This window comes from Pipra filicauda, unplaced genomic scaffold (genome assembly GCF_003945595.2).
Source record: "Pipra filicauda isolate LSUMZ 115617 unplaced genomic scaffold, ASM394559v2 scaffold80_size11013439_pilon, whole genome shotgun sequence".
NCBI lineage: Eukaryota > Metazoa > Chordata > Aves > Passeriformes > Pipridae > Pipra > Pipra filicauda.
Window position 1 is genome coordinate 2,419,605 of NW_024104987.1, and position 25,006 is coordinate 2,444,610.

Sequence of the window (25,006 nt, forward strand, 5' to 3'; positions counted from 1 at the left end):
GCCTGCCCTATTGAAATGTCATTAAAACAAAAGGATTAGAGGGCCCAAGCACTGTAAGAGCAAAAAGCATAAAAGCAAGCACTCAGCATGCAGTGTGGAGGCATGTAGGAATCCTTTTAGAGGGTTACTAGCTGCAGACAACACTGACATTAATTTTCTATTGGAAAACGCTGGTGACATTAATATCTGCTATTAATACTGAACTTTGACAGTATCTCATAAATTCAACCTGTCAATTACAATGGCACTGAAATAAAGGTGCTCTGAGGTCAAGGAGATGCGGTGTCCAAATGAGACTTATATTCCAGGAGAAAAGCGGCAAAAACAATCTTTAACAAAAGCATCAGATCCATATGTAGGAAAACCAAAGGGTGGTTTTAAATGTCATGTTTTTCAAAGCGAGAATTGATGCTGGAACCACGTCTATAAACTGGCTGGCTGGACTTTTAGCTGCAGCTGAGGACAATCAATCAAAACAGCTCTGCGACTCTGAGAAAGTGAGAGAGAGAAAACACACACACAGACACACCATGGAATATGAGAGGGCAGATTACGAGCCATGCGAGGCCTCTTAAAATTACACTGTGAAGTAAAACATCCTCGTGTTTCATCCGCCACAAAACGCAACCTGAAAGGTTCCCCTCGGCACGGAGCGGGATGTGGAACCTCCTCCCCAAAGTCTGCATGACCTGTGAGCTGCACCCCAATCCCTGCAAGCCCTCTTAGAGCCCCCCCCCGAGGGGCACAAGGGTTGATAAACTCCCGTGAGCAAAGCTCTCCTATCTCTTCCCGTTTTTGGGTTCACAGCCACCCCCGTGGGCAGTGCCAGCCACGGCCGTGCCGGTGGCAGTGCCAGCCCAGGCACTGGTGGTGTCTGTGTGCGCCTTCCAAAGCGTTGGTGTGTCCCCAGCACCAGAGGTGCCACCGTTGGGGAACCCCTGCTCTTAAATTCTGCCCTCCCCATCAGCCCTTCCAAGGGATCGCTTCCCAAAATACGCTCAGACTGTTCCGGAAGCCCAGCCCGCACCAGCGGAGTCTGGAGTTGCTAAACTGGGAGAGCAAGAGCTGGACCCCAGGCTGAGTTATCTCCTGCACAATGAACACTGCAGAGCAAGGCTAGTTTCTAGCTGGGGTTTGACTCTGAGAGGCTGCGCCAAAGCGATGGATGGGGATGGGAAGCGTGTGGAGGGGCAGGAGGCACAGGCAGTGCCCTTCACAGGGCTGGGAGAAGGAGACCAAGGCCTTCCTGGCCAGGGGAGGCAGCTGGGCGGGTGTGGCTCAGTCCAACAGCGTTAAGCTGGAGCAGCCTCGCTCCAGCCCCACAACACCTCACAGTGCACAGTCCCCCCCTCTCTGGACAGTAACTGTGTGACCCAAAGGCTGAGTGATCTGTGTCTCCCTTCCCACCCCAACAGCCCCTGTTCTCCTGCCCTTGGCTGGCAGCTTTTCTCCAACAGCAACGAGCCCCTGGTAGGGGTGGGCTGTGGTGTCCCTGCATGGTTTCCAGGCTGCAGCTCCCACAGGACACACCTGCAGCCCATGCCAGAGCCCAGCGCTCCTGCTGCCTTCAGCATCCCAGCCAGAGCTGGACACAGCCCAAACCACGTGCCAGCACGGGCTCCTGGGGAGCACCAGCACTCCCAAAGTGTGGGCAAGCACGGAGGGATTGCTGCCCACACAGTGCCAAGGGCCCTAGAAACCAACTCTAAAGCATCCCATTTTTCACAGGTGTCATGCCATGCATCCTGTGATCCTGTCCCATCTGGAGAAGGAGAGAGGAACTCCCTTTTAGGCCCAAAGCAGCTCATCCCCAGCCCAAGGGAGCCTCGGGCACTGCAACGCTGCTGGGCCCACGGGCAGGCGGGCACTGACCACGCAGCCCCCTCCTCACCTTTGTGCAACTCATCTGACAACCTCCTTCCCTCTGGGGCTTTTGTCCCAGACACCATCCCAGCGATTCCCACTCCAGACCCCATAACCTACCCACTGTGAGGCCCTGGGACATGGGGCAGGGGCTGTCCCAGCTGGGGGCTGGCAGTGCCCCCCAGGCTGGGCTCGGAGCACGGTGTCCAGAGAAGGGGCACCGGGACCTCCCTTTCTTACACCTCACACTCTGTGAGAGCAGCTCGAGCAGCTGCAAGTCTTGCTTATAAATTCCTTTTACGATGCACATTAAATATTTTCCACAACAGAGACACTTCTCCTCTTCTTCCTCTTTTCCTCTGACACCTTTTCCCCCAGCGAAGCCCTACGACTGCTGCTTGCTGTGGCCTCATTTAGCATCATCATCGTCACCACGCACTCATCCTCATATAAAACAGAAATCTATTCCATCAAGCACTTAACATAAATATTAAAATAATGGAAGGGACAAAATATAAATCTACATACAACTTCATGACTACCATAGCACCTATTACCATGACAAAGCAAATTCTGGTTCACGGGGAAGGGAAGGGGGATGAGGAGCAAGTTAGGAAGAGGGACTTCGACTGTCATTAAATATGTAAATCACTCTTTTAAATTCTTTTTTTTTTTGTTGTTTTGTTTTTGTTTTAAGGTTACCAACCTTATTAAAATTCATTTCACTAACCAGCTCGTTCTATGTCACTATGGATACCAAAGAACCCTTTAAAAAACTTCGGCAAGGTGGGGGTTTCTCAGAATAAAAAAACAAAACAAAACAAAAACACGGCGACTTTCTGTTGGTGCTTCCATGACAAGTCCTGCCACGCGCCCCTCCCCTGCACCCACCAGTCCACAGAAGGGCAATTCATTTACAAGTCCAGTTCTCAGTCTCCCAGGATGAGCTTGACAAAAGAGGCGACGTCTGTCTCTTTGGATTCGTGCAGGGTGAAGAAAGGATGTTGCTGGGAAAGAAAAGAGAGAGAAAACAGCAAAGTTTATTATTCACGACGCTGAGGACCGAACCAAAAACCTTTTCAGACGACCCTCTAGACAGTGAAAAAGGGTTTGGCATCAGCACCATAATATTGGGCTTTCCATGTTTGCAGCTGAGGCAAGTCGGGGAGCCCCAGGGGCCACTCCAGGAAAGCTGCAGAGCTGTGCTGCCCTCATGGATTCCTTCTAAACTCTGGCCTGGTTAGGAGGGCTGAGCTGGGCTGCTCTCAGTGCTCAAACAGTGCCTCCATCTCTAGCACATCGTGCCCCTCGGAGCTCTGCTGCTCCTCCCAAGGCGGTGGTTACCCATCCCACCAGCTCCAGCAGGAGCAAGGAAAACCTTGCAGGAAGGCTGACTGCAGTGGGTTTTCCCTCAGCTTCCTGCTTTATCTGTGTATTTACCCTCTGGTGACTTCTGAGTCTCATTTCTTCCCTGAATTGCTCCTATTTGCAGCAGGACATGGCTACGTTACCCCAGCCACCGCACAGGAAAGCCATCCCGACTGGAAAACCATCCGCACTTGTATGTTTAACTACTTAATCCTGACCAACACGGGGAGACATCCTGCCAGAAAATCTTGCCTACATTTCAGCACGAATGGAAAAATACGTGTAAGGAGGGAAAACACAACCAAACACCCCCTGACAGCAACAGAAGCCCCTCTCAACCAACACCAGCGATTCCCTTTGGTACCGGGGGCTGCAACACGTCAGCTGAGATCAGCCCACTCCCACCTGAAATCCCCAAAACGCTGCTTGACACCCACTGTCCTGGCAGAGAAGTGGATTTATTTGTATGGAGAGTGTCAGAGAGAACCAAAAACCAGCCAGGGCCCTGCAGGGTTCACAGTGACCTCTCTGTGCAAGGTTGGAGGAGCTCAGTTTGAATAAAGACCCTCTCATTTCAAGACAGGTTTTTAAAGACAATTTGGGATTTCCAGGGGTTTGTTGTTTTTTTTTTTCAAGCTGGCCCCCCTCACCTCAGTCCCCAAGCACTGGCTGTTTCAATGATTGTTTATGGCAGTGAGAAGGGCAAAGAAAAGAGATTTTCCAAGGTGGGCTTGAGTGGAAAGTTATCGAGGCAGCTCTGAGGAGATGGGAAGCGACCCAAAGACACACCAGAAAGGAAGAGGAAGCACAATTATGTGGGAAACAGGGCTGAAATGGGTTGAGGCAAGGATCCAGGCAAAATTTAAGGTCTCCCTAGGTCAGACAGTCACAGGAATTGAAGCGTCCTGAATAACTGTGGGAGAGGTGACCTAAATGACCTGCCGTGTTATTATCCCAGCGTGATGCCGCTGCTTTCACAGCCCAGTGAAGTCACACCCAAAGCAGAGCTACCACAGCCTGGAAGCACCCCCAAGTGTGACATGGGTGGCAGCAGTGACCTGCAGCTCCGTGTCCCAGTGAACCCAACCCCTCTGCAGTGCCTGAGCCTGGCCAGAGCACAGAGCCCCCCGTGCCAGGCAGGATGTGCTCCACGCCATGTGCAGACCACCGGCCCTGCAGTAGTTTCACGCTCCACTTCACCTGGGGAAGTGGGTTTGAAAATGAAATTAAGCACCCATATCAGTTTTCCTGATGCTCAAGATAGCACAGAGTCATATTTTCCATGAGAAACCTCAATTCCACAGGAAAGCAAGGGAGCAGTCTTGGTCTAAATGACAAGTCCAATCCAGTACCGCAACTTAATGCCATAAGAGAGAGAAAAAAAACCCCAACAAAACAGCAACCCTCAACCACAGGACCTCACAACATTCATGTCAGCCATAAAATACCACAGCATTGAGATACTCCAGAGAGGTGATCCAAGAACCTAATTCAATAGAAATGCACTCGCTTGCCAGTGGGAATTAATGCTGCAACAGACGGAGCTGCTTCGGTGAACCTTTTTGATAAAAGGCCATTTGGCAAAGTTCAGAAATTTGCTTAAAATAAATATATGTATTTATTCAATAATATACCAAAAAAAGGGTGTTGTTTTTTTTAAAAAAAAAAAGTCATAAACCTCGGGCCTCCCTTTGTTTGAAACCAGTATTTGGGCAAACTGTGTGTCAATCAGAGCTATATATAGTCTAATTGAATTACAGGGCCCAGCACGAAATGCCACGGGAATTATTCATTGCTGACAACTCAGGTTCAAGAGGTACGTGGATTTCCAGCATGACCTGCAGCCAGAGCACCCTAAACCCTGGCACCTTCAGCCCTCTGAGCAGACAGCGTGAGGTGACAATGACACTGATCCTCCAGATGGCTTGTCCCAAGAATTACAGCTCGAGGGATACCACCACCTGAGGAACTTCTGCAGCAGTTTCCAGCCTTAACCCAGAAGATCTTGCCAGTGGCACCAGTAAGGGGTGGGAATGTAGGGACAAGCAAGCATTTGGGTCAGGATCTTCAGAAATAACAAAGTTAGGCACCTTCCTGCTTTTAGCAAACTGTGAATGAGGTGAGAGTGAGAAAAAGGACTAGATGCCTACAGGAGTGAAACACTGACTTCCTAAACTCTCCTGTGCTTGTTGCCAGCTTTTAGGAGCACCAGGATCAATACCAGAGAGTCAGAAGAGAGAGGCCATGAAGCTGTGGAGCCCTAGCAGAAAAGTCTGCCCAAAAGAACCTGTTCTTGCCAGCTGCAGCCCAGAGCAGTGGCTGAGCAGACCTCAGTGTCTGCTCTGGGAGCTCACCCAGAGCCCTGCCCTGCCCTGCCCTGCCCTGCCCCATCCCCAGACTTTATTGGCCTTTTCTTCCTCAGTTATTCCTCTGTCCCAGACGTGCTCCCAGCAAACAGTCTCTAAGCAGCAGATGAAATTCAATAACCGGAATTATTAGTCACAGACTTGTCTCTGTCCCGAACATCCAGGAATTACTCTGTCCAAAAAGTCTCCTCTCCAAGGCACCATAGCAGTAAAGCCCAGGGCACTCAGCTCCTGCAGCCCATGTGGATCATCCAGGGCACACTGAGGTGTCTGAATCCATCACACAAACCCAAGAGGATGATTTTATCCTCACTGATTCTTCACAGCCTCGTTCTTTTCCCTTAGCAAATCTATTACCTGCTTTTACCAATTTTTCTCTCTTGATGTGACTGGAAAAGCACCTGAATGAGATTTCAAAGAGCATCTCTGACTGGCAGTCACCCTCACAGGACTCTGAAGTGTCACAATTCTCACGTCTGTTATGAAAAAGGAGATGCTAAGCATCCCAAATCCTCATCATTACTGGAATCCTTGCCTTCAGCATCTCACTGTAACCCACTGCAGCTCTGAACCAACACACTGCTTGATGCAGCCACACTCACCATAAGCTCTGGGTATGTTGGCCGTTCTTTGGAATTCTTCTTCAAGCTTTAATGGAGAAAAAGAAAAAGAAGAAAAGATTAAAAGTTACATTCTGTCTGCAATTTAAGCCATAAAATTATACCATGAAAAAAGCAAGGTTTCAAGCCCCTGGAGAATAAGTTCAGCTACTCATCCACGCTGAGCAAACTTAAACCTTGAGGACACCTCAGCCAACATGATCAAGGCCAGTCAGATCAATCAACACAGGGCTGGGTACACAAGTGCTTTGAGCTCAGGGTCAAACAGGACCTGGAGACACCATAAGCACCAGTTAATACACTGCCTGTTGCTGGTGGTCAGGCACAACTGGGTTTTTGGGTGCCCTGCAGTAGGTCAGTGACTAAGGGAATGGATACAGCCTGCAACCTCTGACTGGGAGCAGTGACTGAGTGGCTCCAAAGCACGTGTACAACTATTTGTTTATCCCCGTGCCGTTATCAGCGGGGACGGTTCCATGGGACATCCTTTTTTTCTCCTCTCCTACAACAGATGGCTCTGGAGGGTTGTAGCTGGGAGCTATTTTGGTTTCCCTCCAGCAGAAAATAGCTTTTTTTAAAAAGACAGGACGTAATCTCTACTCACTTCCTGGCAGTGTATTTAGGGGAAAGACGCTTGGAGCAACTTGAAAAGATCTTCACACACGTACACGGCGGTGGCGGGGAAAAGGTGTCACACTGAGCAAAACAAAAGTGAGAACCTCGGCAATGATAAGTCGCTCCTCTGCTGGGATTTGCAGGAGCCCAGAGGAAGCAGGGGACACACACTGAATAGATATTTCCTGCTTGCTGTGTGTAGAGGGCTCGTGTTCAGTGTCATGTTGTGAATGGACAGAGGAACCGAGGGCCGATACGTGCCAACACCGCCGAGCTGAAGGTAACGGGATGTGTCACATCCTCTGAGCTCCAGAGCAGCCCGAGCCAAGATGACAAGGTGAATTTCAAGGTTAGGTGTGCCCAGATTTGGTATAATCCTCTTAATTTAGACCCTCTGTGAATAAAAACCTCGCTCCTAGGTTATTAATACCAGGAAATCTGGTGACAAATTACTGAAATCAATGTAAATTTTCAGGAATTAAGAGTCATACTGGGATCTGATCCTGACTCAGACATCCCAGGAACCTTCCTGCAGTGGATACAGGTGATCAGACTTCAGTGCCCCAGGCAGCAGATGGATTAGACACAGAACCAAGCCAGGCTTGATACACTGAGTGGATGTGACCTGGTTTGGTGACAGAAGAAATTCTCAGATTCCAGCAACGCAAAACTAGTGCAATCTGCAGCCAAACTCCCTGTTCTGAGTCCATGCCACAATGCTGGCGTTGACAGATCTTCAGTGATCCTAAAGGGCAGGATTTGCAAAGAGAGGAATCGCCACATGCTCCCCAAAGTGGCCGTGGATGTAACTCCTAAACCAGCCACAGCTTGAGCTGCAGGACACTGGGCTTGCAAGAGCAAATCACTCAGTGAGGAACAGCCTGCCTGGCACAAACAGGCAGCTTGGCAATAACAACCAGCATGGGAGGACAGCAGCTGGTCCAAAACCTCAGCGTGGGCCTTGTGAGAACGGTGGGCATTTTTGGGGGGGGCAGCTCCCACCTCTCCAGACACAGAGCAGTGTGGGCATGGCAGGCATTCCCCAGCACGGGTCGGTGGGGAGGTGAGGAGCTGAACGACAGGGACATGAAAACATGTTTGGACACGACTCCCAGGAATCCGAACGCCGGCACTGAGAGTCCCCGGGCAGGAGTGGCTGCTAATCCCCTTCCTGGGTCACGGCAGAGCCGGCCGGGCTCTGGCCCCGACCCTGGCACTGGGGAACAGTCTCACATTTCTGTATTTGTCGATGTGCCGTCCTTTCTTGGCCACCACACAAACCCACCATCCACCTGCCAACTTGGCAGGCGGCGCGTGGCACTGCAGCGCCTGGAAAATCCAGCCGCCTCCCCGGCGGTTCCAGGGAGCTGGAGGGAGCGGCAGTCAGGAGCTGCGGGGCAGCTGCCAGCTCTGTGAACCACGGGCTGAGGGCAGCTCTGAGCCTCCCCGGGCGCTGCAGAGCCGGAGCTCTGCACGGCCCTCACAGCTCCAGACAGCAGCGTCTGCTCCAGCCCCGTTCCTGCGCCGCAGCCAAACTCTCCCGCTGCTTCCAGCGCCGAGTCCCGTGGAAAGCGGAGGAGCAGCAGCTGGAGGGCCTTGGGAGCGGGGCAGAGTCTGACAGGGGCCACCACGGGGCAAACTCTGCCCTCAGAGCTGTGCCCCCTGGGAGTGGAAGCAGGAGGAGGCGGCCATTCCATATCCTGCTCCCCCTTCCAGCCGCAGGGACATGAGGGGGCTGGAGGAGCCCCCTGGCTGCACCTGCCTGTGCACACAGGAACCCTGTGCTGCTGCTGGGGGGGCAACCAGAGCCTCCTAAACCCCTTCCTCCTCCCCAAAACGGACCGAGTTTGTTCCTCACCACCTCAGGCAGTGAGACCCTCACAGCCACCATCACCACTGCTCTGCCCACACAGTGCCAGGCGCCCACCAGGCCCAGCGAGGGCACGTTCTACCCAAAAACCGGGTTTGTGCCCCCAGGAGCTGCCTATGGGGACAGGGGTGCAGGATGCCAATGGGCAGGTGTGTCCCCCAGCCTCCCCTAGCACGGCAGAGGCCGGGGAGGTGTTTTACCATTGCGAGGTAAAATCCACGAACTCCGCTGAGAACTTCTCTGCTGGGAGCTGCGGCGACGGCTCCTCCACCACCTGCTTGAGCTGCTGGAAGGGCGTCCCCCAGGAGTCGTAGGGAAAGCGCAGGATGGCCAGCTCGATCTGGGGAGACACAGCCCACACCTCAGGACTGGCACTGGACACCCCACAGCCCACCCGCCCCACGGATTTCGGACTCCCGTGTGCCCCACCCTGGGGTGTGGGGTTTTTTTAGGTTCCACACAAATTGGAGGGCTGGATCACCTCTGCTATGGAGATGGGCTGAAAGATCTGGGATTGTTCAGCCTGGAGGTGGGAAGGCTCCAGGGAGATCACAGAGCACCTTTCAGTGCCTAAAGGGGGCTCACAAACAGGAGGAAGAGTGACTTTTTACATGGGCAGACAGTGATAGGACAAGGGGGAACAGTTTTAAACTAAAAGAGGAGAGATATAAATTAGAAGTTAGGAGGAAATTCTCCCCTATGAGGGTGGGGAGGCCCTGGCACAGGTTGCCCAGAGAAGCTGTGGTTGCCCCATCCCTGGAAGTGCCCAAGGCCAGGTTGGACAGGGCTTGGAGCAACCTGGGCTGGTGGAAGGTGTCCCTGCCCATGGCAGGGGGTGGAACAAAAGCAGCTTTAAGGTCCCTTCCAACCCAAACCACTCTATGATTTCCTCACCACCCTGGCCATAACATCTTGCTTAACCTCCCCTAGCAAAAGGGAGAGGTCAGAGGAGATCCACATGGATCCATACTCAATTCCCTGTTACCCCCATGTCCGACATCACCCAGGAAAGAAGAAGTTAAAACCAGCCCCACACAGCACAGGGTAACTGTGCTGTAAAACAACTTTGTGAGCAGATGGATTCCCCCTAAACACTACGTGGGAGACACTCCCCATCCCTGCTCTCCTGAGGGGGACTCTGCTAATTGCTGAGTGCTGGGAGGGCGTCTTTGTGCTTGGAATCCAGCCTGCTCCAGGCGCCAGACGCCTGTGCCTTAGTCCATGCTGCCATCTCCTGGCAGCTGTGGCAGCAAGGAGCTCACAAAGCAGCTCCATCCTCCTTCCCTTCAACCCTGCAGCACATTCCCTTGTCCCCCCAGAGCTGTATTCCCATTCCCAGTCCGCCACCCTCCCAAGGAACCGGTGCCACCGGTGCCAGCAGGGCTGTGGGGTCACCCTACCATGGTGATGCCCAGGCTCCAGATGTCAGATTTGACACTGTACCCCTTCTGGTTCAGCTCCGGGTTGATTCTCTCAGGCTGTGAAGAGAGACAGAGGTGGGTGAGGAACAGGGCTGGTCCCAGTGCCATGCCCACACCCAGGGCTCACCAACCTCAGCAGGGGCTTTTAGGGGGGCTCTTAGCACAGGACCCCTCAGCCCACATCACCAGGCTGCTCTCTTGGTTGTTGTGGGGCTAAATCTGGCTCCCATCCTCACCAGTAAGGGCAGGCAGTGAAATGGGTCACCAGAAGCAGGTGGCACCTGCACCAGGGACTGGTGTGGTGGAGGTGACCTGGCACAGCTGGCACGGAGGGGTGACAAGCCTCAGTTCTCCAGGACTGTTTTCACCCCATGCTAGTGCCCCACAAAGGGTGAAGCCTGAGGGACCCAATCCCTGGGGACTGTTTTTCCTCCCAGATGCCAAGTACTATTGTCCCCATGAGGCAAACACACAAGAAGGAACAATTCCAGAGCATTTCCCAAGGTCACAGGGAGGAGAGAAGGCAGCAGGAAGCTGTGCCCAGGAGACCCACGAGATCCGACTCCCTCTCTGCCCCTTTACAAGGGATACATCTTCCCAAAGGAGTTCCCAGGGCACATGCCAGAGGCTGATCCTTCCCCCCGAGCTCAGGTTCCTTTGGCTGCTCCCCACGCAGCTTCTCCACAGCTCAACTTACAGCCATGTAGGGTTTGCATCCTGCATCCATGGTTTTAGCAACCGAGTCGACGAGGTAACCGCTAATGCCGAAATCGCACATTTTCACCTGCCCCTGCGTATTGATCAACACGTTAGAGGGCTTTACATCTGCAAGAAGGAACACAGACCACAGTCACTGTCACACGTGGGTGCCTGGGCCAAGCCAAAAACAGCTGAAGAGCTTCCTATCAGCAGAGGGCACCCAAGGAGCCCGTGCAGAGCCCTGAGCCTTGGACACGCCACAACCCCGCTGGCTGCGTGTTCAGGTGACAACCCCATGGGCCTGTCACGCGTTCAGGTGACAACCCCATGGGCCTGTCACACGTTCAGGTGACAACCCCATGGGCCTGTCACGCGTTCAGGTGACAACCCCATGGGCCTGTCATGCGTTCAGGTGACAACCCCATGGGCCTGTCACGTGTCCTGACAGTGTCCCTTCGCTTGCAGGCTCCCCTCTCCAGTTTGGGGAAGCAGGAGGTGACCCTGCACATAACCATCACATCCCACTGCATATGGGAAGGCCACAGACATTGGAGCAGCTCCACAGGGCTGGGGGCATCTCTGTGGGATGTCTGCAAAGGGCTGCAGCTCTGGCAAGTCCCCACAGATCTGGCCTCGTGCCAGCAAAGGAAAAAACCATGGAGGAAGCATGAGGAGTGGGCAGGAAAGGGTGAAAGGGAGCAGGGGGCGCAGGGAAGGAGGGAGCTGTAACTAAGACAAGGACCAAGATTTCAGAAATGAGCTCTGATTTTGAGGATCCCAGGCCTGGTGGCAGCGTGAGCAGCAGCAGGTGTGTGGGTGCTCCACACCTTATGGAAATCAGGCCAGTGTCTCATCTATTTATTACTGCCAGATTTATCTGCTTCCCATCACGGCCTCACAATCCCTGGTGTGTTCACACTTGCAGCACGTTATAATCCCCATCAGAAAGGGAAGTAAAGGCACAGAAAGATGCCAGGAAGTGATATCCAGGAGAGCATGGAGTTGCTTTCCTGCACAGCAGACAATTGCTCCATGAGGATAATCCCAAATGAAATCCCAACACAGCAGAGGTGACTCCAAAGGGAGCAATCCTTTCCCTGCTGTCACCTAGAAACCCCAGGTCTCTTCTCCTCTGTCTGCATGTGATAAGCTATTTAATACAAGGCTGAAACACCATCTGAAGGAGGCCAGAAGCTGCTTTTGAGTCCTGCTTATTAGAACTGGGTGGTTTACAGCTCATTAACATCTGCTCTCTTATCAGCATTCTGCAATCAAAACCCTCAGGTATGAGATCCTCGCCCATCTGTTACTAGGCTGAAATAAGACAATTTTCAGTGGAAATCAAACAAGTAAACAGAAACACAAGCAGCACTTTCCACCTCCTGTAAATGATACAGAGAGGGCAGAAACTCAACTCCCAGCCACAGGCTGAATGTACCCAGTGTGGCTGCCTGCTCCAGCTCAACTCTGCTGCTTCAGATGCTCCTTCCCAGGCACTCACACACTCCAGGGAGGGCTTTTTCCTCCTCGTGACAAATTGAAAATGACCCTTTGAAAAATAAAGGTGTCAAGCAGCAACTTCAAATTTGCTTCTTTCTAAGTGTGTTCATGGCATCTGTGAGATGCTCTAGAGGGGAACATGTCACAAGAGCTTAAGGAGGGTATTTATGATTTCACTGGAGGCTATTTTAGCTATCAAACTGCTCTGCTCCACCAGTGCTCAGGGAAGCTCAGGGAAGGGGAGAGGATGGGTAGATCACTGCATGAGGCATCACTCTGGCACGGAGATGCCTCTCCCTGCACATCAGCACAGAACTGGGGGAGAAACCTTGGCAAAGCCTGGTCCAAAGCTCACCAAGCTCAGGAGGAGAAGACTGGCTGAATTTCACAGAGGTGCTGAAGCAGACCACAGATTTAGGGAAACGGGGCAACCAGCACAACCAGGCTGGAGCTCACTTCTCCACCTCAGGGAAAAGTTGGGACCAGCAGGCAGTTTCCAGCAGCCATTTCCTCTGACTGGGTTTTGCTGCAAGTCATGAGATGCCGGGGAACAGTTTTGCTGTCAAAGGCCCATTTTATCTGGGGTGTTTTGGGAGCCCTTGCCAGGCTGAGAGCAGGGCAGACAGACAGACAGACAGACCCCAGCATGGCCAGGGCTGTGTGCCTGGCACTCACCTCGGTGGATCACGGAGAGCTTACTGTGGAGATGTTCTAGTGCTTTTACAATCTGAAACAACAAATGCAGAGTCAATCACGGCTGGCAGCACCTTGGGGAGGAGGAAATGACATCTGGCTTCACCCCATCAGACCTGCCTGGAGGGTTTCCCACAAGTCCTGCACCCTCCCAGCAGCCCAAGGTGACAGTGGGTGCCCAGGGATGTCCCAGGACCCTAATGAGAAGGCAAAGGAGCTGCAGGACCCTCCCCACATTTCATGCTGTGTTGTTTCTTCATTACATGTACAGGCACTTTTTGGATTATTTACAGCTTATAAATAACATCACCTCAGACCTGATCCTGGAAGCCAGCTGGGAATGGCCACATGGGCTGTGGCCCATGGACTGTGCTCTTCCTGGTGCAAACAGAGCAGGGAGCTTGGGTCATGTAGGACTTGGCTCAGAAGGAAAACCCCCTTTCCCTCCCCTCCTCACCCTGCTAATACTCACAGAGACGGCGATTTTCCCCAGGATGTCCTCGGGAATTGTCAGGCCTTTGTCAATGACATGTTTGTAGAATTTGTCCAGTGAGGTATCCATCAGCTCCATGCAAATCCACACGTCTCCCTGTAAAAAAAGCAAGCAGATATCTGCCTACTGGAACCAAGCATCCTTTCCTTCCTTGCTTTCCTTTCCTGTCCTGTGCAGGTTTTCCTTTCTTTCTTTCCCTTCCTGTCCTGTGCAAAGCTCTTTGGCACTTGCCCTTTGCTGACCTGTTTGCTTCTTCCCTGTCTTTTAAAACTCATTCAGCAAAACTGTGCTGAGCTTTCCTTTCCCTCCTCTCCAGCTGGAATTAGGTGCTGTCCACATTCCCTACCATTTAGGGTGTGGTTTTTGCTGTCTTTTTCCCAAAGCAGAGTCCTGGTGATTTAGGAGCCCAGAAAGTTATCGGAACTCAGGCTCCTAATGCCCAGCCAGGAAAAGTTCAGCTCTGCAGGGTTATGCTTAAAGCTCTTCAGTAAATCCTGCTTCTCAGAGCTTTCCACATTTTCCCTCCCTGTGGCTTTCTCATCCCAAGCCAGGGCAATATTAACACCAGAGGACCAGGCTGTGGGCTGGTGGCCTCGGTGCCCGGCTGTCCCCAGCACTAAAACTCACTGTATGTGACAGATCCTGGGCCAGGACTGAGCAAATCCATATTGTACCAAGTCCTGTGTTTAGACAGACATTAAACCCCTGGCACCTGGAGGGATGGGAATTCAGAGCCTGGGAGAAGGGGCAGCAGGGCTCAGCCCCAGGATCCCGTACCTCTCGGAAAAGTGCCCCGTAAAAGGTGACAGTGAAGGGACAATCCACCGTCCTCATGGAGATATCCAGGTCCATCAACAACCTCTTCTGCTCCTGGCTGTTCACTGTGGCTCGGATCCGCTGGAAGACAGGGAGTGTCAGTGGTGACTGCCAGACCTGGGTGCCACAGCCACACCAGGGCTGGCCACGGGGCCCTCACACCCCCCCTGACCCTTCCAGCACATCCCGTGAGCCCCCCGTTATCACACAGGCACTTCACAAGCCCAGCACCCACGGCAGGAGCACAGGGATCCTCCCTCTTCCCTGCAAACACCTCTCTTTGCAACAGCCAAAAGAAATGAGTGTTGGCAGAGGAGGCAGGAGGAGGAAATCAGACTGTAGGTTGGTGGAAAGCTGTGATTTTGGAGCTGCAGTGGACATCTGTTACAGCAGGGCTCCAGCCCTGCACCAGAGCATGGAAAATGGGCATTTCCCAGTCTCCCAGGAAGAGATGTCATTTATGGGATATACCTGGAGACCCTCAGCTGGGAAACGCCACAACAGGGCATGACACAGTCCAGCATGGGTCACACACAGATTCCAGGCTCCCTGGCCAAAGCCCCTCGGGGCCAGTAATGGCACAGAATTAAACTGTTCAGCATCACAGGCAGCCTGAATGCTCCTGCCATACCCTGTTCAGATCTTTCATCACACTCACAGGCATCTTTTGCACTTTGGTAACCAACAAAGCAAACAAGAAGACCAAATGCAGAGCACAGAGGCCCTGAGGAATGTCCCACCCAGGACCCACAGCAAAGTCTATCCACAGCTGAGGAGCTAAGAGTCTTCCCTCAGTTTGCTCACAGCTTCCAACTCTGCATCTTTTTTTTTCTTATTCAGAAAGGAAACTTGAGGGAAAATTCAGCCAAGCAAAAACTGGTCCTACCCAAACTACAAATTTTCCCATGACCATTTCCCTAAGCTCCAAATTTATGAGTCTAAGCTGTTGTTATGAAAACTTTTCATAACAGCACCTACAAGCCTGCCATGGATCAGGATCCCACTGCAGCAGGCAAAACGTGAAAATCCCAACAAAAATTTCCCCTTCCAAATAGCCTAAAAAAAAGTCCCAGGCGGAGAAAATTCTCCTGTGCAATTGAATTTGCTCTTCTTTACAAAGTGCAGAGCCCTGAGTCTGAGGGCACGGCTACATCAGAAAAAAAAAATGTTTGTTTAAAAAATCATGGCAAAGAGAATTCTAGGGAGACAGGGATATTGTGGATGAAGGTGAGTGATTAATGCACTGCAGTGCTGGAAACACACTGAGCATCATAGTTTTAGAACACACCCATTGGCTGAAAGGCCTGAATCTCTCTGAGCACTCTTTGAACCCCTCGAGCTCAAAACTGTCCTGGGGGTTTTTTTGACTGCTATTTTTTCAGACCATCAGGTGGACTGCTTTTCCATGCTGTCAGAAGGATCCAGGACAGCAAGATCCACCCTGAGTCAGACTCCTGAGGAGAGATGGCCTTCAACATTAGCAAAGGGAAACACTTTGGCTGAAGGCTTTAAACCAGCAAAGGAACTGCAGAGAGTAAAACACCGTTAGAGAATGTCTGTAGAAAGAAGAGTTTCACGAGGAAAGAAGCAAAGCAAAGGCAGTAAATCTCAGCAAAGGCACGTGTGAGAAGAAGTGAGATGAGAGCTGTGCCCACACACCCCGACAGAGACACGAAGCCCCCCAAAGGCTCACTCTACCTTCACTGCCATGATCTGCCCGCTGGGCATGTGCCGCATCTTCTCCACCACCCCGTACGCACCTCGTCCCAGCTCGGAGATGGGCTCCAGGTCATCGGCCTTCACCTCAAAGTTCTGGGGGAGAAAAAACAGCAGGTGGCCACGGCTGTGCAAGGGGAGAAATGCCCCCCAAACCCAGCCCTGCCTGGGACATCCCCTCACCCTGCGAGTCCCCTCCCCAGGACACACAGTCGCTGTTCTGCAGGGTCACAGAACTATGGAGTGATTTGGGTGGGAAGGGACCTTAAAGATCATCTTGTTCCACCCCTTGCCATGGGCAGGGACACCTCCCACTAGCCCAGGTTGCTCAGAGCTCCATCCAGCTGGCCTTGAACACCCCCAGGCATGGGGCAGCCACAGCTTCTCTGGGCAACCTGTGCCAGGGCCTCCCCACCCTCACAGGGAAGAATTTTTCCCTAATATCTAATCCAAACCTACTCTCTTTTAGTTTGGATCTATTCCCCTTTGTCCTATCTTTACATGTTCTTGTCTTGTCCCTCCCAGTCACCTTCAGCCTCTCCATCCTGTAAGAGCTGGGATGGAAAACACCACAGCAGTTTCTCCCCTGGGAATCACCTTCAGTCTTATTTTAATATTTCTTTTTCCTTCCACCCTCTTCCCCAAAACAATCACAGAAATATCTCCCAGGTTTTTTAAGGCCTGTAAAAGCTTATTTCTCCAGACCTGCAGATGGGCCAAATACCAGCTGAGTGTGTCCCATTTTCACACCACAGAGGATTTATTTTGTCTTTCATCTCTTTCTCCTGTCCTTACCCAAAGGATGACTCTGTTTGGACCCTGCATCCCAACCTGCCCTTCTCCCTTTCTGTGCATCTGCTCTATTTTTTTATTATTATTATTATTATTATTTTTGGATGTTTAAAACATGCCTTTGCCACTAAACCCAGCCATTCTGTTTGCTGAAGGCACAACCACATCAATCAGTCACCCTCCAGAAGGCAGGGGGTGAGTGAACTGATTCACAGGGAATAATCCCATGTGGCTTTTTGCTGGCACAGCAGAAAAATTCCTGCAGCCTGCAGTGGCTGGGGATGCCATGGGGAGCAGGGATGCACTGTGGGAATGTGCACAAGGAGCCCTGACTAACATTTTGGAGTGACAGCAGAGATTTAAGCATCTCTGACACTGCTCCTGCTGTTCATGAGGACCCTTCTCCAAAAAAGCACTTGGAGCGCTCTCTTCAAACAAGCAGCAAAGTTTGAAGGGAGAGGAGGGAAAGTGGCTTTCCCTCGGGATCAGGGTGAGTGCAGAAAGGCTGGTGGAAGAGGGAGCCCATCCTAAAGGAACCTGGCTGGATAAACAAGTAGCAGATCCATGGGAAATGCAAGCCATGGCACGCCAGTCCCTCTGGAACAGGCCTGTAACACACCGAGCTCTGGGGTTTATGAGTGTGTTTGTCTCTGCACCATCCAGCACTGCCTCTGTGCACAGAGCCTTTCTGGAGCACTGGAGCCTTTTCTCATCCCTGGGACTGCAGGGGAGAAAGGATTTTCTTGGAGCCTTGCTTGCTCTAGCAGCAGGCAGCATTTTCTCTGCCTCCATGCTGCACAGTTTTGCTCCAGAAGCATCTCACACTGTTTCCACCTTCCAGCCCCTGCTCCATGCCAGGGAAAATACAAAATGAAAGAGAAGCAATCCAAAGATAGATATTATAAAACACTATTGGGTTAGCATTTCACTTCATAAATTAACTCGCTGACACCAAGGCCTACCTTCTGCACCTAATAAATCTGTTGTCCAGTTTTGAAGTGCTTTTATGGGTTCTGTTCTGCCCTTTTTTTTTTCCTATCAAAATAACTGTCCTGGGTTTTGGTTTTTTTTCCCTGCTATTTTTTTTCAGACCATCAGGTGGACTGCCTTCCATGCTGTCAGAAGGATTTGCTTCCAGGACAGGAAGATCTACCCTGAGTTCGACTCCTGAGGAGAGATGGCCTTCAATATTAGTGAAGGGAAACACTTTGGGTGAGGGCTTTAAATCAGCAAAGGAACCGCAGAGGAGAGTGAAACACTCTGTTAGCAACCCCCTCGCTTTGTAATCGTTATTTCCAGGGGATTAGCTGCACCTTGTTGCAGGAGGGAAGGAATTTCCAGGGTGGAAAATATGAAGGGAACCCACGTGCCAAGGGAGGCAGAGGGGGAGTGTTTGGGGCATGTTCATCAGAGCAGTGCCAGCCAGTAGGTCCCTCTGCAGCTGGCCAAGGGGCCACACTGGTGTCCCACACACACAGTCCTTGCTGCAGGAGCACAAACACCAGATGCCAGTCAGATATTTTAGGCTGGAGGTGGCTGTCAGGGCTCACAAGCCCCCAGAGCTTCCAGGCTGGCTCTTCTCAGCTTTTATTTATCCAGTAACTGCCTTCCATTTCAAGTAAAATGGGCTGTGTTGTTTTTAATAGCTGGTATTTATTAATCTACCCTTTTTGGAGGGGGGGGTTGAAGTGATGGTCACCCAAAGGTCCCCCAGCCTTACCTCCTCGCCAATAGAGATGCAGGCTTTGGAGTCTAGATCTCTGGGTGGCCTGAAGAAAAGAAGAGGGAAAAGATGTGAAATGTGCCTTAAAAAGATCAATTTTCCCTCAGTGAATAAATACAACCCCCGGGGTCCCCCCAAGCCATCCCCTCACACCTTCACCCAGCAGCCCCTGAAGTCCTGAGCAGCCTTAGTCTCCTGGATCAACAGATAGAGCCAAAGGCACCCCAAAAAGGGCTCAGGAAGGAACTGCTGGACTCAGCATTTCTCACATCCAACTTCCCCATGCAGGAACCCAGAGAGATTCATTGTGAAAGGCAAGGCAGTTGGCAAGCACCAAATCTCTGCCAGCCTGTATGAAAAATGGATTAAACGGGCATAAAGGTCTAAACCCAGTGTAAATTATTACCTCAGCCACACAGCACACGATAACAGGCTAAAAAAAGTGAATTCCCAAGGAAGCAAGGAAAGCCAGGCTGGCTGGAGCTGCACAGATTGCCTCAAAAACAGAGGGTTTCCTTTTGCAAGGCTGAGTACATAGAGAAGGGGACACATTTTCATGCCTTGACCAAATGCATGTTATGCAAACTGGGTGATCAGAGTGCCACATGAGTCAAAACTGGGTGCCCATTCTGCTTTTTGACTTTTCCTGCATCATTAAGCAGCACATGAGACTTGGGGATGTGATGGGTACAGGTGATGGGCTGAGATGCACCTGAGAAATACAAGGGCTGTGAAGTTACTATCACACAATCCTGGAATGGTTTGGGTTGGAAGGGACTTTAAAGCCCATCCAGTGCCACCCCCTGCCATGGGCAGGGACACTTTCCACTCTCCCAGGTTGCTCAGGGCCCCATCCAGCCTGGCCTGGGACAGTTGCAGGCTCCAGCAAAGGCTGGAAGCAACTGGGCTCTGTGGTTTTCTCCTCATTCTGCCTTTAGTGTTTGCAGACTTACGTGGAGCTTGTCTGTGGTTGCTCAAATGCTTCTTTAGGAATTTTCAGCCCAGGGTTTCTCTTCTTGCCTGTGAAACAAGAAAGAGGCAGAGTTAAAGAAAGGCGCTTTTTTTTGTTGTTGTCCTTGTTGTTGTTGTTGTTGTGATTGGGTTAATTTGCAAAATGCAGCTTGTCTATATTTGTTGACCTTATTTAACATAAATGCCTGGCCAGGCTGGTGGTGTAGACTCAGGGCACAGAGTTCAAACATAAAGTGCCTTTGTTCAGTAAGTCTTCATTTAGACCTGCAAGGTCTGGCTGCCAACTTGGTACAGAAAACAGGCAAAAGCTCTGGCAAAGGCAGAAAATGCAAAGGGAGAGGTATTTCTCCTCCTACCCACGCAGGATCCCTTAAAATATTCCTCAGATTTTAAACCATGACAGATACATAACTGCAAACCCTGGCAGCATTAAAAATCTTTTTTTTTAAATCGAATCTGAAAGTCCAGATTCTGATTCTGGACTTTCTGGATGTTTAACTGGATGTTTCATCTCCTGGTCATTAAAGTTGTGCAAACCCAGCAAAAATAAAGCAGAATTAAGTTTTGCAGGCTTCAAAGCTGTTTGTTTCTGTTCACACTGACCAGCCAAGCTTTTCTGAGCTGGATGCAGCTCAAGCTCTCAAGGAGTTCAACTGCAGCTCTCCTGTAAAGGGGGTCCAAGCAGGCACACACAGAGCCAGGCAGAGAGCAGAGAAACACAAGAACCTTTTTATGACTGCACATATACAGCCACATTTCAGCAAGGGGTTTGGAATCCAGGGATAAAATAACCTGGGAACATAAGTCATGTCACCAAAACCCCAAGGTAAACATCTGGCTGTGTAAGAAAATCCCTGGTCCCCCCTCAAAAAGGCACAGGCATCTAATTTAGGTGTTTGACATTTTCAATCTAACAATTTGTATCAGTTACTGCCTTTCTTTTAAGCAGGAGTTTTACCCTCTATTCCCAACACTCCCTCTCAAACTTCACCTATCCATGTTCCAATTTGTTTTTCCTTCTGACACAGACTCCTGTCAATAGATGCCTGTGAATCCCAGTGCCAGAGGGGTGCTGGATCAAAGTGCAGGCACCCAGGATGGAAAATGACCTTTAGGAATCAATTAGTCAATTCAGACTGCCGTTATTATTATTTTTTTAATATTTTTTTTCCTTGTCTGCTCCAAAAGATGGGATCAGGCTCACTCCTTTTGGCAAAGAGTCATTCCAGGATGGGACAGGATGGAAGAACCCAGCTGACACCTCAGGGGAAAAGAATTTATTGGAAACCCCTGTGCACACTCACTGTCAAGATTAGAAATCAACAGAGCTGTGAATTTACATAAGAGGGAAAACTGGAAAAAAAGCTAATTCTCTGCTCCCAGGAACTTCCAATCTAACACAGAAAAGGCAAAATAAAAGCAGCAATGTCGCTCACAAGCACAAAGAACAGCCCTGTCTTCCCAACAGGTAAAAGCTGGTCTGTGAGGAAGCAAAAATGATACTAAAACCCAGTGGAGGAAGTCCTGCAGTTCTGTGACCCTTTTCCTTCTAGTTTTCGTAGTTGAACTACACAGGCACCCAGAAGGCACAACTGAGGAGCAAGCCCTGCTGTGCTGGATGCTCTGGATTCCATTCCTTGCCCAAGCTGTGCCAAGTGCCCCTCGGATCCATCGGGATGCTAAATGGGTAACAGTACTCTGGATGGTGGTGTGGCAGCTAAAAAAGGAATCCCAAAAATACAGGTCTGGCAGTGCAGGCAAACAAAACCCCTGTTTCTGTGGATATTCCAAGCCTGCCATCCCAGTGAACTCTCTGCCCCCAGAGTTCATTCTGCCTGCATCCCCGAGCAAACGAGACAACCACAGGCACAACAAAAGCATCTTCATCCTGATTCTGTGTGCGGAAATCCAGACACAAACATCCACCCAGGTGCCCACAGAGGCAGGAACTGCCTCCTCAGAGCTGAGCTCTCCCTCTCAACACTCACCAGCTGCCTTTTGACACAGCACAAGGACCAGCCCTCCCCTCTGCCACAATCGCATTGGCACCACCAAAATCAAACAGGCACAAATTCGCTCTGTTATTGCCTTTCTTCTTTTTTTTCCCTTCGTGGTTTTGCTTGCACCACCCCATATGCTGCATCTGAACCTCAGGAACCCGCTCTGGGGCAGCTCTGGGAGGGTGAAAACGAACCTACTGGAAATTACCCTAATTTGAACTGGAACCAGAACAGGTTGTACAGCGTTTAATCTTATCGTGGCTCACAAGTGGTGTCAGCAGAACTAGGTAGCCAAGTGCCAAACCCAAATAAATATTAAAAGCCTTCCGCCTTCTGGTGAAATAAAATCTGCATTTTGGGGAGTTTATTTTCCTTGTCTCTTCTTCACAGAACACAATATTTTGAAACTTTGCCATTTTTTTGAAGCACAATCTGTCGGTGCGTTCGAGCTGCCAAGACGCAGGAACAGTTTAACATTCTTTGGGGTTTTCTTTTCAAGAAAGAAGAGAGAGAGACAACAGCAGCAAGAATAGAACATGGATTTCACGATGGCACAGGGAGAAGGGATTGCAAATGGGAATTGCTGTATCTGGGACTGGAACCTGCAGCACCAACGGGATGAGCTCGGGGTGAGGAGGGGGAACGTGGTGACTCCACTCACCGTGGGGTTCTTTAATGAATCCTGGGCTGAAATCAGGCAATTCCAAGCCTCCCAAGTGGATCAGGCCAAGTTTCTGAGCTCCTTTTGTTCCAACATGCAAAGCACTCATCTCTCCAAGCCTCTGGGGTTGGTGGCTAAGAGTGGTTTGCAGGAAGCATCAGCAACCCCTGACACTGCCTTAAAACCAGGAACACGGAACAGAGCAAGGGCTGCCACCCCAGCAGGCTGCAGTGGGGTGCAGGAACTGGGATCCCCTCTTATCCCAGCCCCCAGGTCTCCATTGCACAGGAGAGGCTCAGCTGAGCCCCTGAAGCTGCTCCAAAACTCAATGGTCCAGGTCACACACCCTTGAAAGAGTTTCTCCCCAGACACGGCTGCTTAAAGGGTTTAGGGTTGTTTTCTTCAAGGAAAAAAAAATAATTGGAAGTCCCAAGATCAGTTCTGTTCAATAGGAACTGCCAAGCAAGTGTCTTGCTGTCAAAATAAAATCCCCCAGTTTGCCACAGCTTTGAGAGATGACACCATATTAAACTGCAGTTTGCAGAGAGAATCATCTGCACAGGAGCTCGGAATGTGGAGGCAGCTTAATAACATACAAAATTGGATGTTACCTGTTCCATCCACCAGAAAACCAGTATTTTCCACAGCGTTTTTATGATTCATTACTATTTTTGGCTTTGTTTCCTGAAGAAAATCGCCCCACGTGTTTATCTGACGGTCTGTGTCCCTTGTGGTAAGTGTAAATCCACTGGCCCATTCCAGCCCCATCTGACAGAGAAACTGAGCTTTGGGAGACTGCAAATCTAATAAAAGCAGGTGATTAAATAAAGAAATCCCCACTTCAGAGACAGGCTGCAGCACAAAGGCCACCCATGGCAGGACAGCCATCCACACCCAAGCTGTGCAGAAGCCCTGAGTGCCTCAGACACCAAAATAACAGCACAAGGTTTGATCCTGAGGCCCAAACCAGGGTTTGAGCACCAGTGCAGGGGGTTCACTGCAATTCCTTGGGATTTGCAGTAAGGAAAGGCCCAGTGAGCCATCACACACAGCACAAAGTCTACACGTGGCTCCTGCTGCAAAAGGTTCCCTGTGCTGGTGAATCAGCAGATGGGATTGTGCATCTGCTCCCCAGCACCCAAAAAGCCATGAGCTTTCTGTGGAAACAACCCCTGAAGCCTTGCTGGTCCCTGAGCCTTCGAGCTAAAGCTCTTTTGAGAGCTCTCCCTGCAATTTGCCACACGGAGACATCCACAAGCACTTGACTCAAAAGCCAAGTTTTAAGAATAATTGAGGGGAAAAAAAAAAACCAGCCTGGCTTGGAGCAATGCTGAGAGACACCTCCAGAAGCCAGTCTGGATTCAGCAAAACATCCAGAGTATCTGCAATGTTAAGCACAAGCTTGAATCTACTTTCTTTTAGCAGAAAAATTACCCACAGTATGTATTGAACCGACTGGGGCTGGAAAAGTTGCCACCTTTACAAAGCCTCCGTCCTTTCTCGCAAATGCACTGCTCAAGGAAGCTGGAATAGTCTCGGGATGAGAGGAAAACAGCCTCTGGTTGTGCCAGGGCAGGTTTAGATTAGATTAAGGAAGAATTTCTTCACCAAAAGGGTGGTCAGCACTGGAACAGGCTGTCCAAGGGAAGTGGTGGAATCACCACCTTTGGAAGTGTTCCAAGTGTTCAAGTGGATGTGGCACTTGGGGACATGGTTTAGTGGTGGGCTTGGCAGTGCTGGGTTAATGTTTGGACTCGATGATCTTGGAGAGCTTTCCCAACCTTAATGATTCCATGATTCCATGATTTTAATTCCAGCAGTTGGCTGCAGCATCACCACAACCTCCCGTGCCCCAGCACCGACCCCTGCACGGCTCAGACCAGCCCAACTGAGCCAACACTAAGAACCAAATGAGGTCTGAAAGCAAAAATCCTAATAGGAAAAAGAAACCCTGACTTAATGAAAACACATTAAATACTTCCCTGTGAAGGTCTTAAACCCAGTTCCTTAGGGAGGGGAGAAAAATACACTTGCAGTGGGCTCATTGACCTCCTCCCACCAGCACTGACAGAGCACAGAGATGGATGTTGTCAACTCCCCTCAAATAGGGCACCGTTAAATATCAATATTGAAAAAGGAAACTTCAAAGTTTCGCAGGGAAAGGGTAGGAAGCAGAACAGAGAATAACAAAGAAAGGGAAGACAGAGGAATTCACTGCCCACATAGGCTGTAACAGAAAACAAACTTCGACTTCAGAAGGAAAATCCCATTCCCCTGTCTCCTGACATTTCGCTGCAGTCAAAAACTTTTTCATGATTCAATCCAAAGTTAATGGTTCCTTGCCACAAAAAGCTCCTATTTCCATCAAAGGATATTAACTAGTTCTGTCTTCACCACAATTTATTATTAAAGCTGTGTTCAATAGCCATGTAGCAACGTTTTCCTTTCAAATAACACTCTTTAGCACAGAACTTGCTGGTAAAATCCCACAGGCAGGAAATGCCTCTTTCTCCCACTTTTTCAGGAGGTAAAATTGGCTCATTTACTATTCCTGTCTTTCCTAAGGATTTTTTGGTCTGATTCCTTGGAAGTTTTTGAAAGCCAAATGGTCTGGTTTTCCCCTATCAGCTGTACTCCCTGTGTAAGCAAACCCCCATCTCTAACATGAGGGAAAAAATGGAACTGTTTGGTGGATTTCCATGGAAAAAGAGTGAAACTGCATCTCATGGAAACCCCTCCACCCCACTCCTCCACAACCAATGTCCTGTCTGATCCTGAAGTGCCACTTTGCAGTGGGAATGGCTTAGGTGCAAAACCC

The 25,006-nt window shown here is 50.5% G+C and overlaps 1 protein-coding gene across 1 annotated transcript in view; it reads right to left on the minus strand.

Annotated features, from left to right (window-relative positions):
• Positions 1-278: 278 nt before the first annotated feature.
• MAP2K6 (mitogen-activated protein kinase kinase 6) overlaps positions 279-25,006 on the minus strand; it is a 44,805-nt gene continuing 20,077 nt past the window's right edge. Inside the window, exons 2-12 of the mRNA XM_027736546.2 lie at positions 19,509-19,575; positions 18,553-18,601; positions 16,023-16,136; positions 14,286-14,405; positions 13,488-13,604; positions 12,998-13,049; positions 10,821-10,948; positions 10,103-10,180; positions 8,903-9,042; positions 6,200-6,245; positions 279-2,870 (exon numbers count right to left, since the gene is read on the minus strand). Coding sequence (XP_027592347.1) covers positions 2,793-2,870; positions 6,200-6,245; positions 8,903-9,042; positions 10,103-10,180; positions 10,821-10,948; positions 12,998-13,049; positions 13,488-13,604; positions 14,286-14,405; positions 16,023-16,136; positions 18,553-18,601; positions 19,509-19,575 — 989 coding nt within the window. The 3' untranslated portion in view covers positions 279-2,792. The remainder of the gene's footprint in view (positions 2,871-6,199; positions 6,246-8,902; positions 9,043-10,102; positions 10,181-10,820; positions 10,949-12,997; positions 13,050-13,487; positions 13,605-14,285; positions 14,406-16,022; positions 16,137-18,552; positions 18,602-19,508; positions 19,576-25,006) is intronic.